Source organism: Heteronotia binoei, chromosome 3 (genome assembly GCF_032191835.1).
Source record: "Heteronotia binoei isolate CCM8104 ecotype False Entrance Well chromosome 3, APGP_CSIRO_Hbin_v1, whole genome shotgun sequence".
Taxonomy (NCBI): domain Eukaryota; kingdom Metazoa; phylum Chordata; class Lepidosauria; order Squamata; family Gekkonidae; genus Heteronotia; species Heteronotia binoei.
Genome location: NC_083225.1, coordinates 134,377,411 through 134,392,416, shown reverse-complemented (window position 1 = coordinate 134,392,416; position 15,006 = coordinate 134,377,411). Strand labels below are relative to the sequence as shown.

The 15,006-nt window shown below is 40.2% G+C and overlaps 1 protein-coding gene across 5 annotated transcripts in view; it reads left to right on the top strand.

Moving 5' to 3' along the window:
• ARL6 (ADP ribosylation factor like GTPase 6) overlaps positions 1-14,578 on the top strand; it is a 35,059-nt gene extending 20,481 nt beyond the window's left edge. For 3 of the 5 annotated variants that reach the window (XM_060234500.1, XM_060234499.1, XM_060234501.1), the window contains 4 exons: positions 3,994-4,088; positions 7,707-7,836; positions 11,606-11,661; positions 13,999-14,578. In XM_060234500.1, coding sequence (XP_060090483.1) covers positions 3,994-4,088; positions 7,707-7,836; positions 11,606-11,661; positions 13,999-14,024 — 307 coding nt within the window. In that variant the 3' untranslated portion in view covers positions 14,025-14,578. Of the gene's footprint in view, positions 1-3,993; positions 4,089-7,706; positions 7,837-11,605; positions 11,785-13,998 lie in introns of all 5 variants that reach the window. The other 2 variants (XR_009555196.1, XM_060234498.1) reach the window with 2 other exon arrangements.
• The last annotated feature ends 428 nt before the right edge of the window (positions 14,579-15,006 follow it).

Genomic DNA, 15,006 nt, shown 5'->3' with positions numbered 1-15,006 from the left:
GTGGGCTGAAGTTAAATCCTACAAAGACAGAGGTCCTTTGCTTGGGCCGCCGCGGCCCGGGGAGGGGGATCCCCCTGCCGGCTTTTGATGGTGCGCCGCTTATGGCGGCGGACAGGGTCAGGAGCTTGGGGGTGCTATTGGAGCCTTCTTTAAAGATGGAGGCTCAGATAGCAGCCGCTGCCAAGTCCGCATTTTTTCATCTTAGACGGGCAAGGCAGCTGGTCCCCTTTCTGGAGCGCGACGACCTAGCAACAGTGATCCATGCTACGGTCACCTCAAGGTTGGACTACTGCAACGCCCTCTACATGGGGCTGCCCTTGTCTCGGACCCGGAAACTGCAGCTGGTGCAGAATGCCACGGCCCGGCTGTTATTGGGTCTCCCAAAGTGGGAACACATTCAGCCGGGTCTTCGGACTCTGCACTGGCTTCCAGTGATATACCGAGTCCGGTACAAGGTGCTGGTTATTACCTTTAAAGCCCTATATGGCCTGGGACCTGCCTACCTGAAGGACCGTCTCTCCCCACATGTTCCCCAGAGAGCACTGAGGTCAGGAACACAAAATCTCCTCACTATCCCCGGGCCAAAAGAAGCCCGCCTGAAAGCCACCAGGGAAAGGGCTTTCTCCGTTATGGACCCCGTATGGTGGAATCAGCTGCCGGAAGAGGTGAGGGCCCTGCGGGACTTAGCGCAGTTCCGCAGGGCCTGTAAGACGACCCTCTTCCGGCTAGCCTATACCTAGCCTACATTTAGCTAGGATAACAACCTGAGGAAACTGGCCAGCCATCTGTTCATAGGAAACTGAATTACTCTGTTTTAATGTTTTAACTGCTTAAATTATTTAATTGTTTTACATTTGAAATTGTTTATTTTTAAGTTTGATTAATTGTTGGAAGCCGCCCTGAGCCATCCGTGGGAAGGGCGGGATATAAATCCCAAATAAATCTCTCGGCTTGGCTTCGCGAACGAAGATTTAAGAAGGGTGCAATAGTCCACGTTTGCTGCAGGCTCGCTGGTGGCTGACAAGACCAATGTGGGACAGGCAGGTCCGGCCACAGCGGCTGCAGGGAAAAGTCTGATTTAGGGTTGGTCCTGTAGCAGTGCGATTCTTCCTCAATCTCCTTTTGTCCTCAAGACCAGCTATGCGTGTGTTCTCAAAGGAAGAGACAGCCTGGTGGATGGTGTGCCTCCATGCTTTGCGATCTGAGGCTAGGTCAGACCACTGGTGATGGTTGATGTGACAGGTGCCACGGGATTTCTTCAAGGAGTCCTTGTACCTCTTCTTTGGTGCCCCTCTATTTCGATGGCCGGTGGAGAGTTCGCCATACAGGGCAATCTTGGGAAGGCGGTGGTTTTCCATCCTAGAAATATGCCCTGCCCAGCGCAGCTGCGTCTTCAACAGCAGTGCCTCGATGCTGGTAACCTCTGCCCGCTTTTAAGATTAAAATATACTTTTAAGATTTTTATTTAAATTCGGTCTGATCACTCTTGAAATGAGTAAATATGAAAGAATCACAATGATACAAGACTACTCACTTATGTAAATGAAATCAGAAAGACATACATATCACCCCATAGTCTATTTTAATATGTTTTTACCACTTTTTTACCACTTTTGTTCTTCTGTTTTTATCGGCTGGGGATTTTGGAGATAGAGCCAAGAAACTCCTGGGGTGGTGCCTGGCAATTTATTTAGTTAGTTAGTTATTTACCTTCAATTTATATCCCGCCCATTCTAAAACGGACTCAGGGCAGCTAACAGTCATCATAAAACCAACATCTCAATTACAAGTATAAAATGATAAAACAAAAACAATTTACAATGTAAAACAAAATATTGGTGCTATACAGAATCTTAAAGCATAGGTGGATCAGATTGTATTAGATCTTGTATTTATCTGTTGGTGGATCTTCTGGTGGAATTGCTCAACAGCATAGAAGTGGCAGCCTTCTCCCACTAGTTACTATAGGCCTGTTTTAAAAGTTCGGTTTTACAAGCCCTGAGGAATTGGGAGAGATCCCGCAGGGCTCTTATGGCCTCAGGGAGACCATTCCACAGCATTGGTGTTGCCACTGAGAAGGCCCTGGCCCATGTAGAGCCTAGTCTGGCCTCCAGGGATGGACAACAGATTTTGAGTTCCTGAACGCAATGGTCTCTGGGGAACATATGGGGAAAGGTGGCCCCTTAGATAGACAGGTCCTCAGCCATATAGGACTTTAAAGGTCAATACCAGCACTTTGAAATGGACTCGGTGCACAATAGGCAGCCAGTGGAGCTCTTTCAACACTGGTCGCCGCAGATGGAAAAAGGCAGACTTGGCAGTGGTTGCTACCTGGGACTCCGTAGACAAGAAGGGCTCCAGGAGCACTCCCAGGTTCTTTACCTTCGGGGCCGGAATTAGTGGTACCACATCAAAAGCCGGCAAGGGGATCTCCTTTCCCGGGCCACCACGACTCAGAGAACCTCTGTCTTCGTCAGATTCAACTTCAGTCGACAGCCTGAGCCAAGATGTCATGGCTTGTAATGCTGCTCCAAGTTGTCCAGGGTGCAGCTGGTCAGTCAGCCATCAATAGATAGAGCTGGGTGTCATCCACATATTGATGGCACCCCAGCGCATACCTCCTGACAATCTGGGCAAGGGGGCGCATGTAGATGTTAAATAACATCTGGGACAGAACTGCCCCTTGTGGCACGCCACATGTGAGTGGGTGCCTCCAGGACAATTCTTCCCCTATCACCACCCTTTGTCCCCGACCTTGAAGAAAAGAGGCCAGCCATTGCAAGGCGGACCCCTGAATCCCCATGTTGGCAAGGCAGCTGGACAGTAGCTGGTGGTCAACTGTATCAAATGCAGCTGACAGATCTAGTAACAACAGCATCGCTGAGCCACCTCGATCCAGATGTCGCAGGAGGTCATCTATGAGGGCAACGAAAACCATCTCCATCCCGTGACCTGGACGAAAACCAGACTGGAATGGGTACAGTGACATCACATTGTGATGTCATATATTGTGATATCACTTCCAGATGTGAGATGTCACTTCCTAAGTTCCACGCCTTCCAATGATGTCACATGCACCAAACCCAAAGCTTTCCTGTGGTGTCACTTTCAGGCCACTCCCCCAACCTCTGAAGTCACCTTGCGGCTTTCAAGCATTTGACATTTAGTCTATGTGGCTCTTGCATGGAGCAAGTTTGGCCACCCCTGCTTCAGACCAACACAGCCACCCACCTGAATCTTTCTTGTGTTGTGTTAACTTCAAGGTTAAGGTTGTTAGCTTCAATTGATTTAGATGGATTTAACTCTGCTTAATATTGTACTGCTAGGTTGGTGAAGTGCAACAAACCTACTGACTCTTTGATGTGATTTGGAATGTAGCAAGTTGAACATATGAAGCTGCCTTATACTGAATCAGACCCTTGGTCCATCAAAGTCAGTATTGTCTTCTCAGACTGGCAGCGGCTCTCCAGGGTCTCAAGCTGAGGTTTTTTTCACACCTATTTGCCTGGACCCTTTTTTTGGAGATGCCGGGGATTGAACCTGGGACCTTCTGCTTCCCAAGCAGATGCTCTACCACTGAGCCACCGTCCCTCTAAGGCTGTACATAAGGACCATATGGAAAAAAATGAATATAACTGAGTTTTTCACCTAAGGTTGAATAGTTGGTTGACCAGAAAAGCCCTATTTGGGTACAGTATTAAATGCCTTAAATGTGCTGAATTGTGTATTGAAGAAGTTACAGGTTACAGAAGTATATGCCACAAACTAATATGTTGTAATAAACTAAAGGGAATAGGAATGTAGATATTTTTTAAAATATCCATGCCTATTTTGAAAGTAACCTGAGTTGCAGAGAGAGGCTTTTATTTTGTTAAAGTATAGAAGGAATTGGATGCCTGTAGCTAGTACACTAACACGCTGAAGCAGAATTCTGATTATTTGTTGTTCAACATTTTAGAGAACCTATAATTTCCTTCTTTCTATATTGTACAGAGAAGGCCAGGCTATTATTTTTGTCATTGATAGCAGTGACAAACTCAGAATGGTTGTAGCCAAAGAAGAACTTGACACCCTTCTGAATCATCCAGGTGAGGAGACCCTTTATTGTACCTACTTTTTCATCTTTGGCATAAAAACAACTCTGCATTTAAATACTATTGGTTTTTAAAGTAGATAGGAGCTAGAAATAAAGATGTATTTCTGCTAATTGGAGTTTGATACTAATTTATAGTATTGAGCATCATGAACATTACTCCATATATACTGGAATAAATTTTTAAAAAGTAAAAAGTTAATTGAGCATGCATAAATGTTAAATTTTTCAAAACCCTAACTGTCAATTTACTGTACTATACTTTTTGCTTTGTGGACATTCTACCACCTAATTTGCTGTGCTGTCAGAAACTACTGTTAGTGTGATAAATAGCTTGTTGCCCCTGTTTTGGCACTGGCAAGCATTCTGTATAGAAATGTTTGGTATACTTTCAACCTGTTGCCCTGTGGCTTGGTATCCTGTGGAGATAACTGTGTACCGTAAGTCTTGCAAATTTTATGAGGTCTACTGGGTTAAGGCAGACTTATTGTACTTCCTTCTGTTCTCCTTCAAGTTCAAATTCCAAAGCACCAGGGAATTATCAAATTTTGATTTGGATAAATAAAAATTAGTGTGCTGCTTTCAGAGCAGTCTTACCAAAAACATGATGAAAACAATTAAATAAATGAAATCACAAGGAAATTTAGAACATTTCCATAACTGTTTTCTTCACAATTTACAGATGACCAGCCAGGACCATAATCTTAAAATGTTTTTATTGAAAAATATGATATAAATTACTTTTAAATTCTGACACGTGTTTCATTCAGAACCAGTGGTCATTTTGTAGAAAAATAGGTGGTGGAGCTCATTAGCATAACTCATTAGCATTTGCCGCTCCCCCACCAGTCAAAAGCAACCTGATGCAAGAAAGAAGAGACCCAGGTGAGTGAGGCCTGCTTGGGCTGGCTAGAGATCCAGCCAGCCCAAGCAGGCCTCGCTTAGCTGGGGCTCTCCTAGTCCCCACCCCCAGTCAAAAGGCCAGCAAGCCACTTGCTGCCCAAAATCACATAAGTGGAGAAAGGGTGGCATAGGACTTCTCCAATGGTTAATGAGGGCTGCTGGGGGTGCGGCAAAGCTCCTGGTGGCTGGCTGGCTGCCCGCTCTCCTAATCCAGGGATTGTTATGCAGCTGCACCTACTATTCAATGGACAAGGTAGGTGGGGAAGAGGAGGGGGAACCCTCAGAAAGGTTCAGAAGCTGTGCTCTTGTGAGATCCTCCTGAATCTGAGGCCTGGTCAGAATATTACTTCATGTGGGACTGTACTAAATGCTTGATCTAACAGCACAATTCTGTCCTTTGAGCTGGCTATAGAAATTGTGTAAAGAATGAAACTTTTTTACTGGTGGCACCAAATACTAAAGGCTGAAGCTTGATAATAAATACCTTGTTCATCTTTGCTTTTGGATTAACAATATCTGCTGAAGATAGAAAGCTGTGTTCTATTAGTAATGATGACTATGTCAATAGAATTTTGAGTTTGTGAAATTTTTTTTGCACTTAGTGTGACAAAAAGAAAAGCTTAAGATACTGATGAAACCTCAGATTTAAATAAATGTTAGTTTTAGAAATTTAAAGTTTGCTTGCCTTGCCACTGTTACAGAGTGACTTGCAATTATAAGTCCTCTGGTCAACCTATTACCTGAAATTTTGAAGAAATACATAGGCAAACAAAAACAGGCAAAATCATTTTACTGTTACATTGTATTTTCACAGTATGACTATTTTAAATTAATGTTTCTTTTTAAAAAATTCTGGAAAATAGGCATGTATAGAGCTTTCCTGATATAGTTCCCCTTTAAATTATGAAATCCATTGTTTTTGCATAGACATCCACTATTGGTTCATTGATCTGACTACACATGATGTAGGTGAAGGTAAAGGTAGTCCCCTGTGCAAGCACCAGTCGTTTCCGATTCTGGGGGTGACGTGGCTTTCACAATGTTTTCACGGCAGACTTTTTATGGAGTGGTTTGCCATTGCCTTCCCCAGTCATCTACGCTTTCCCCCCAGCAAACTGGGTACTCATTTTACCGACCTTGGAAGGATGGAAGGCTGAGTCAACCTGAGCCGACTACCTGAACCAGCTTCCTCCGGGATCAAACTCAGGTCATGAGCAGAGAGTTCAGACTGCAACACTGCAGCTTTACCACTCTGCGGCACGGGGCTCTTCACACATGATGTAGCTTGATCTTAACATTTGATTTATCTGACCACTAAACAGTGCTGTGATACCTTCTTTGAACACATTAAGTTGCCTTATACTGAATCAGACTACTGATTAACTACCGTCAGTACTGTCAACTCAGACTGGCAGGGACTCTCCAGAGTCTCAGATGAAGGTCTTTCATATCACCTATTCTCTGATCCTTTTAACTGAGGATGCCAGGGGTAGAACCTAGGACTTTCTGAATGCCAAACAAATGCTCTACCAATGAGCCACCACCCTTCCACTATGAATAGTTGGCAAATAAAAATAAGTTGTAACAGTATAATCCTAAACCCACTGAATAGATCTTGGTAGAATTCTGATTTGTCTGCATATTTCAAAGCTTGGCCCATATCTGTATCATGAATATAGGAACTGTTATAGGAATACACATGGTGAGATTAAAAGCAGGTCTAGCTCTCAGACAATTCATTACCACTCACTTGCTGTCTTTCCAACATATTTAAATTCATTTTGAAAGGATGGGTCATTATTCAGGGCCGAATAAGCATGGAAAGGCAGAAACAAGCAGGTGACTAGGAATGATGCTCATGAGGCTGGGCTTCATTTTGATCACATGGCATGGACAGGTGGCACGAGAAGAATAACTTTCAAACAACTCCATAGTGCAGAGTAGTAGAGACATACTTTTAAATGCTGTATTTAAAGGATAATTGTAAATTTTATGCAGTTTTTCAAAAGAATTATGGATGCTTTCATAGACTTAGAATGGACCTCCAGGGTCACTTAGTCCAACCCCCTACACAATGCAGGAAATTCACAAATACTACTTTCATGAGTGGTGACAGAAGAGCCCCAGTTTAAATTATCTCATTGTTAGTAATGTATATGTTCCATGATGCAGTTTGTTTGTTTCCCTCAGTATCATAACTCTTCTGATGTTAGAAAATATACATCACATCTGCAAAGTGGTAATGAAATGTTATTGACTGAATAGAATGTTTATGACCTGTCTTATTTCCACTCATTCATGTGTAGGAAAAGTATTACCTTATATATTAATCATAAATCCCTATTCAAGATAATAAATTTTTCGTATCCAGAATCTGAATTTCATATCGTAATGGTTTTATCAACTTTTCATTTTTGTGTATTGGAAGATCTTCAGTAAGGGGCTTTGCTTTCATTTGAACAGTGTAAGGCCCTTTGGTTTAATTATAAACAATCAGTATGACAGTCTTAGATGCATGTGTGAGTTTGAGAGCTCTACTGAATTATGTACCCGAGGCTTCATTACCCAAGTGAGCATCTTGGTAGAATGCCACCTTCAGAGGATGACAGTGACAGGTGAGCAATGTATGTACCACTTTTCCTTCTCAAAATTTGTTGCAGAAAAATGGTGAAGGGGATAACAAAGAGTTGCTCCTGTTTTTCCCCCTTAGATATTAAACATCGGCGAATACCAATTTTGTTCTTTGCAAACAAGATGGATCTCAGAGATGCTGTGTCTTCAGTAAAAGTCTCTCAGTTATTATCATTAGAGAATATAAAAGACAAGCCATGGCATATCTGGTAAAACTGTATAGTTTTATATTGTATTCACATAGATTTGAAATGTTTGAATTTACTAACTATGGTATTAACTATAATGTTTTTAAAAGAAAAGATAATTGATGATCCATTTGTAGCAATAGTTTTTATTGAATTGAGAAAAATCTGTTGTAGAAAATGCTGATGCTGAACGCAAGGCATAGTCACTCTCACTTGCATTTCCAAAGCAATGCCCTGATAATATTTTTATTACAGTTTTTATATTTAAATTTTCGTTGGGGCTGTGTTTATTTTTAAACAATAAATAAACTAATCAGAAATTTATGTTTACTAGTTTATAGTAACAATAGAAACATCAGTTGAAATGAATAGTATACATTCAATTATTGCTGAGGGATAGAGGTAAAATATATCTCATTTCAAAGATGCATTTGTAATAATAAATGTCAGCTGTGTTTCTATCCAGAACTCAAATTGGATCCAAAGATCCTGTTGTACTGGTGGAACAGAAAATGGAGTGCAATTTTGCCTTTTCTCTCCCACTGCAAACCATCCCTTTCCTCCTACATAGTTTATGAAGGTCTTCTGATACCCAGGAGCAGAATTTCCAGTGGCTGAGGGCCTGAATATTACATTCTGTGAGCTTCAATCAGCTTCCTGTACTTCAGAACCAATCCATAGCCCTTTAGCACAATAGCATCCTTCTGTTATTCCATACTTTGAAAGCTGTAGGTCTTCAGCAGGGGGTTTGTTTGTTAATTTGTTTTTGCATATTCCAAGCACTGAGGTAGCAACTAGCAATATGTGTCAAAATATAACAGCATCTTGTGGATAAAATCAGTTCAAGGGAGGTTTTGCAGTCACTTTAAATAAATAAGGTATAACATTTAAACGTAGTACTTAAGACCTTGAAGTAGAGGTCAGAATTAAAATGTACTAGTTTTAAGAATGTGTAAATGATCAACATGTTTTTACACATATCTTGCAAAGAGGAAAGACTAAACCCTCCCATAACTTATAGTTTAATCATACGAACTGTGAGTACAATGGTGCTTTTGAAAACTTTCCCATCTTCCTCAATATTTATTTATTTATTTCTGCATTTACAAGGCCACCAAGGTGGCTAACAATTTAAAACATACAAAATAAAATTACATTATAAAACCATTAAAATCACCCCCTCCAAAAAAAGTTCATCATTAAAATAATTTTTAAAGCATAGTTAAAATACATACAAAATATAAAGCACTGGTTAGGAAGGAGGGATCAATGAGAGAATGCCAAACAAAACAAAGAAGTCCTCAGTGATGGAAGACAGGAACAGAAGGGGACAGACAAATCTCCCTGTGGAGGAAGATCCAGAGCTTTGGTGCCATGATCAAGAAGGCTCACAGGTTGCCTTGCCACCTAGCCGATCTCAGAAGGTCGGGAACCCAAAGCAGATCCTCTGAAGATGACCATAATGATCAGTTGAATTCATAAGGGATTAGGTTGTCCTTTAGGTATGTTGATCCCAAGCCATATAAGGCTTTGAAGGTGAAGACCAGCACCTTAAGTTGTGCCCCAAAACAAATTGGAAGACTGTAGATATGGTCCGTACAACCCACTGCAGTAAACATCCTGACTCTGCAAGGGATGAGATCATTCCTTGGGACATGCATTAAAATATACTTCTAACTATATGATTTCTATAAAGTAAAATAAACATTTTCAGGAAAGTACTAGTATTCTAGCCACCCAATCTAGCTGCATGCTTTTGAGCCTTTTGTTCTGCACTTTTATGAACCCCAGTACAAGAATAGTCCATTTTCCCTGGCCTGACAAAATATAAGAATTAATTATTTAGGTAGTTTGTTTTCATGCTCCATGTTTGTAATTCTGTTCAGTCACATTCTTCTGTTGACCTAGAGATATTTGGCAATTATAAAAGGACATGTGGGGTCTCCATGGGTAGGCCCCCAATCCTTCACTTTCCCTTGGTCTTCCCCCTTGCAGTCCCTGTAGCTTCCCTTCTTTTGCTGCTTCCTTACTGTTGTCTCACCAGCCTTTCTAAGTTCCTTTCTACTTTGCTCTATCCCTTCCAGTCATTCCTCCCCCTTACAGCTTCTTTCCTTTTGCTGCTTGCTTCCCCTCCAGGGCCCTATTTCCTCTTTTGCTTCATTTTTCTTTTTCTTCTTCCATTCTGGCTTTGCTTCTTGCTTCCTCATCTTCCTTCTTTTCTGAGACTGCTCACTTCTGCTCCCCCTTCCTAGTCATCTGAAATTTCAAATGAAACTGCAGCAGTCGTTTCAGATTACCTAAAAAAATGGTTGATGGGATCTTGTGTGGTAATCTCATGAGAGTTCTGCATTTTAAAACTTTTAAAATGTAATACCCTCCTTTTAAAAATTAAACTTGGGAGTTCCTCTAGCTTTGTAGGGGGAAACCCCCCCAATCTGCACATGGTCTCTTGTGCAGTTTTTTTTGGTCCACAGTCTGGAGTCATGTTCAAAATTAGATGTAACAATAAATTACTGTCCAACAAATATTTCTATTTTAATATTATATGAAAAATAAACTATGAATGTACAATATTTTGAATCCAGAAAAATTCCAAGTGTTGTGAAGTTCAGAAACAGCTTTTTTCTCAGGGTTGCCAAACCTCAGTTGGGTAAATAAAAAAACCACGAAGATCCTATAGTTTCACAAACCTCAGTTGGGGGCAAGTGATCATCTGGTTTGGAGGTCCTCCTCCCACTTCAGGGTTATCAGAAAGCAGCAGGGTTTGAATGTCCACTGGCCACTCCATTATACCCTATGGAGTCTGGTCCCCAGAGGTTATAATGGAGAATCAATCCAGGGTATTTGGGGCTCTGAGGGGACTGTGTGTTTTTTTTTGGGGGGGGGGGATTTGAGGTAGAGGCACCAAATTTTCAGCAGTGAAGGGAAGGAATTTAAAAGGAGTGTGATCCCTTTAAATGTGATGGCCAGAATTCCCTTCGGAGTTCAATTGTGCTTGTCACAGCCTTGCTCCTGGCTCCACCCCAAAGTCTCCACAATGTCCCCAGATATTTTATGAGTTGCCAACTCTCACTCCCTAAAAATACTGTCACAGTCACATGCTTACTGTTCACTTCTTTAAAAGAACTAAAAGTTTCCACTTAGCCAGGGTGAAAAAAGTGGTTGAAGGGGTAGAAATGATTCAAAAAGGGTGAGAGAGATAGGAGAGCTTGTAAAAAGTAGGCAGATGAAGCAGCAGATGGAGGAAAGTAAACTGAGAAATAGAACAAGTAAGTGCCAAGGAGAAGAAAATGAAAATCAGGAGAGCAAATGGAAGGGAAATTAGAGCTGCTTTCGTCTCCCTTTTCTGCTCTCCCCATTCCTGCAGCCTTTGTTTATGATTCTGTTTCCTTGCATATTTCCAACATTTTGTGGTGATCTCTTCATTTTCTTAATGTTTTTTAGAGCTCATTCTAACACCAGAACCAAAACAGCACAAGTTTCCCTGCCCTTGCCTCACTATATTGGCTACTTTTGTTTGTGTGTTCATTTTGTAGGGAGCAAAGAAACTCAACACAATGACTTGATATCACCTGTTTTATTGTTGGTAAAAGAGAAAGAGGATATGCATGCCGAAAGGGTTCTTTGCGTGGGAACAGCTGTTCTCTCACATAATCTAATTTCCAATATGAATTGGAAATTGGACTTCTGGTCTCTACTGTTATAAAACTTGAACTTTGCTAACTGTTGAAAACATTATTTTTTCAATATGTTTTATATGCCTTTAAACTGTAGTCTGTATTCTTTTTAGTGCTAGTGATGCTCTTAAAGGAGAAGGATTGCAGGAAGGTGTAGACTGGCTTCAGGGTATGTTCAATGGATTTTGTATTAGCTACTTCTCTTTTCATTAATTTCTTTTTAAGATAATCCTTTTCACCACTTTGTTTTGCCTTATTTCTACCTGTTTCTGCTATCAGATCAAATTACACAGTGAGTATCTATGTCAACACAGTTGAACTCTTTTTGCTTGTGCTTTATTGGTACCGCAAGCATAGATGACTTTAATATTAACAATATTTTATTATATTTCACTTACTTATTTTATATCCTGCCTTTCTCCCTAATGGGGACCAAAAGCAGCTTACATAGTTTTTCTCTCCTCCATTTTAGTTTCACAGCAGCCCTGAGAGGTAGATTAGGCTATGACTATGTGACCAGCTGAAGGTCACTCAGCAAGCTTCCTTCGCAGAGTAGAGTTTCAAACCTGGATCTCCCAGACCCTAGTTTAGCACTCTAACCACACTGGTTCTCAATATTAAGTTTTAGATTTAATCTCTGTAGATTAATTTAAATCAATGTACAGATAATAGTACTCCACCTTAAACATATACATTTATCAAAACACACTTTTAGAAGTAGTGGTTGTGATACAGGATGTGATATTACATCACAATGTTTATGTTTACTATTGCAAGTAGTTAACATTGCAAGTGTGCACACATCTGCTATATTATTTCATTTGGTATTATATGTTACTAATGGAGAAAGTCTTTATTAAATATGGTACTGTACACTAGAAGATTGTTGCAAATGGCTTTTGTTCAGTTTCTATAGCCCAAACAAAATTGTACATGAGGGGAACATAACTCATTAGATATGAGCCCTGGTTTCTATAGAAATAGAATATAAACAAAAAATTAATATTATAAATTTTGGACTGGTGGCAGAGTCTAGTACAACTGTATAAATAATATATGCCATCTACAATAGTTGTGCAAAAATTCTGCATCATTTCAGACATTTTATCTAAAAGACACCACAAGATGTCAGCAGAGACTCAACTTTGAGAGATCAAAAGCAGGTGTTACAGGGTAGGTGTAGACTACTTGAATACGCACAATAGTCAAAAGACGCATCATATATGTGCACATCAGTGTTTTTCATTTGACTGTTTCTCCCTTAACTTTGTTTGTTAATCTTGCCAAGTTTATAAAGCATATTTAAAGTTTGGCACCTAAAAGGGAAAGGCAGAATAAATTCATGCTCATACAATGAAAGTAGCAGGGCTTTTATGAGCAGGAACATACTGGAACGCAGTTCCAGCTGGTTTGCCATCAGGGGTGTGTGGCCTACTATGCAAATAAGTTCCTGCTGGGCTTTTTTCTACAAAAAAAGCCCTGGGAAGTAGTATTTATTCAAGCATTTCTTGACTTGTAAATTTCCAAACTGCTTTTAAAGCACATTTGGTTTCATATTTTGGGCAGAAGAGTCCTTTTCAGTAAAGCAACCACCAAAGAATATGACAGAGTTCTGGGTGGAAAACTGTAACTAATTTTCACTTATTTATTTGGAACATTTCTATCCTGCCTCTCCAGGGAACCTGCTTGATGCAGCTTACAAAACAAGACAATAAAAACAAAACGTGATTAAAACTTGCCATTCAAACACAGCAAACACTAACTAATGTTCTTAGAGGAAAGATAGTAGCCATATTAGGGTTTGTAGAATCTTTCGGGCTCAAGTGCCGTGTTTTATTGGAGAAAGTTTTCCTTCCAGACGTTTCGTTCTCAGCTGCGGAGAACATCCTCAGTGGCGTTGCAGCCGGAGCAGGCGCTCTGACCTTCTTGGCTGCTGTGCATTGAGTGGGGCCAGGGCTGCTGGAGAGCTGCTATTTCCAGCAGCCCTGGCCCCACTCAATGCACAGCAGCCAAGAAGGTCAGAGCGCCTGCTCCGGCTGCAACGCCACTGAGGATGTTCTCCACAGCTGAGAACGAAACGTCTGGAAGGAAAACTTTCTCCAGTAGAACACGGCACTTGAGCCCAAAAGATTCTACAAACCCTAATGATGTTACCAGCCATGAAAACCTGAAATCTTTGATAGTAGCCATAGTTTGCCAATACAGACATCATATTAATATAACTTCAGTAAAACCAGGAAGTGGACATCATATTAATACAACTTCAATAAAAACCAGGAAGTAGAGGATGGAAGCCATCCAAGAGGAGAAGGAAGCATGTGAACCTGCATGGTTTGGCATTACAATTGAACATTCAAGTAGTACCCATTTCTGCACAGATATAAACACATGCAAGTTCCCATTTGGTTCTATATAATTGTTCAGAATCTTTAATAATACCAGAAGTTTTTAGACAAAATAACATAAAGCATAGTCTTCTAATGTGAGTTTTGTTTATTTTATCTAGATCAGATTCAGGCAATGAAGACATGAAAAGCCAATAAGTTCTGAAAAAATTGTTAAAAGACCATTTGTGGATGTATATGTCAAGCCTTGAAGATAAAGACTTTTTTTAGGTCTGTTTACAGCAGTACATTTTATCTATTCCTTCTCTTTGGCTTAAAAAGAGCCAAACTTTAAAAAAAAGTTATATATGGACATTCATGACACCAGCCAACCATTTCAGTATGGTAAAAACATTGAAATCATTGTATACTTGGTGGTGTTTTGGGGTTGCCCAGAATGAAACATCTTTGACCCTCAATAATTTGGTTTTCTATGAGCTCTATGTATAGTGTCTTCTTTTCAGAATTGTATGTTGAAATGTATCTTTACCAGAATGTAAGTTTTATTTTGCACAGAAACCAGCTTATACCAATTATTTTTTTCATAGTGTCTTTTAAGATATACCACTTACATGCAAATCGTGTTTTTATAAGCCATTGTGGATATTTATGAGCAAGTTCCTGATTTTATGTGGCGAATTGTATGGTGTCCTATAACAGCTGAAACAATATTTTGATAAATAAAATATAGTACATGACTGACTTACTGGGTTGCGTCTGTGTGTTAAAACAAGTGGTAAAATGGCATGTAGGAGATGTAGCAGTCCAAAGTGTTCCACATTTAGTTGAACTCTTGTTACATAGTGCTAGTCATTTGGATGCTTTTTTTTTGTAGATTGATTCATTCATATTTTGTTCATATATTTGTACAAGTACAGAATCTGAACTTCTCCAATTTTAAATGTACCTGGAATAGATCAAGACATTTTATTTAGCACTATGTAATGAAAATCACATAGAATGATGTTGTTTGAAAGAGTCTATTGAACGAAGTTTGAATCCAGTGCCTCCTTTAAGACCAACAAAATTTTATTCAAGGTATAAGGTATTCAAGGCATGCACACTTCTTCAGATACAGTGAAACACGACATCCTCAACCATTACATGTAGGAAGGGGGAATTCGTTGAAA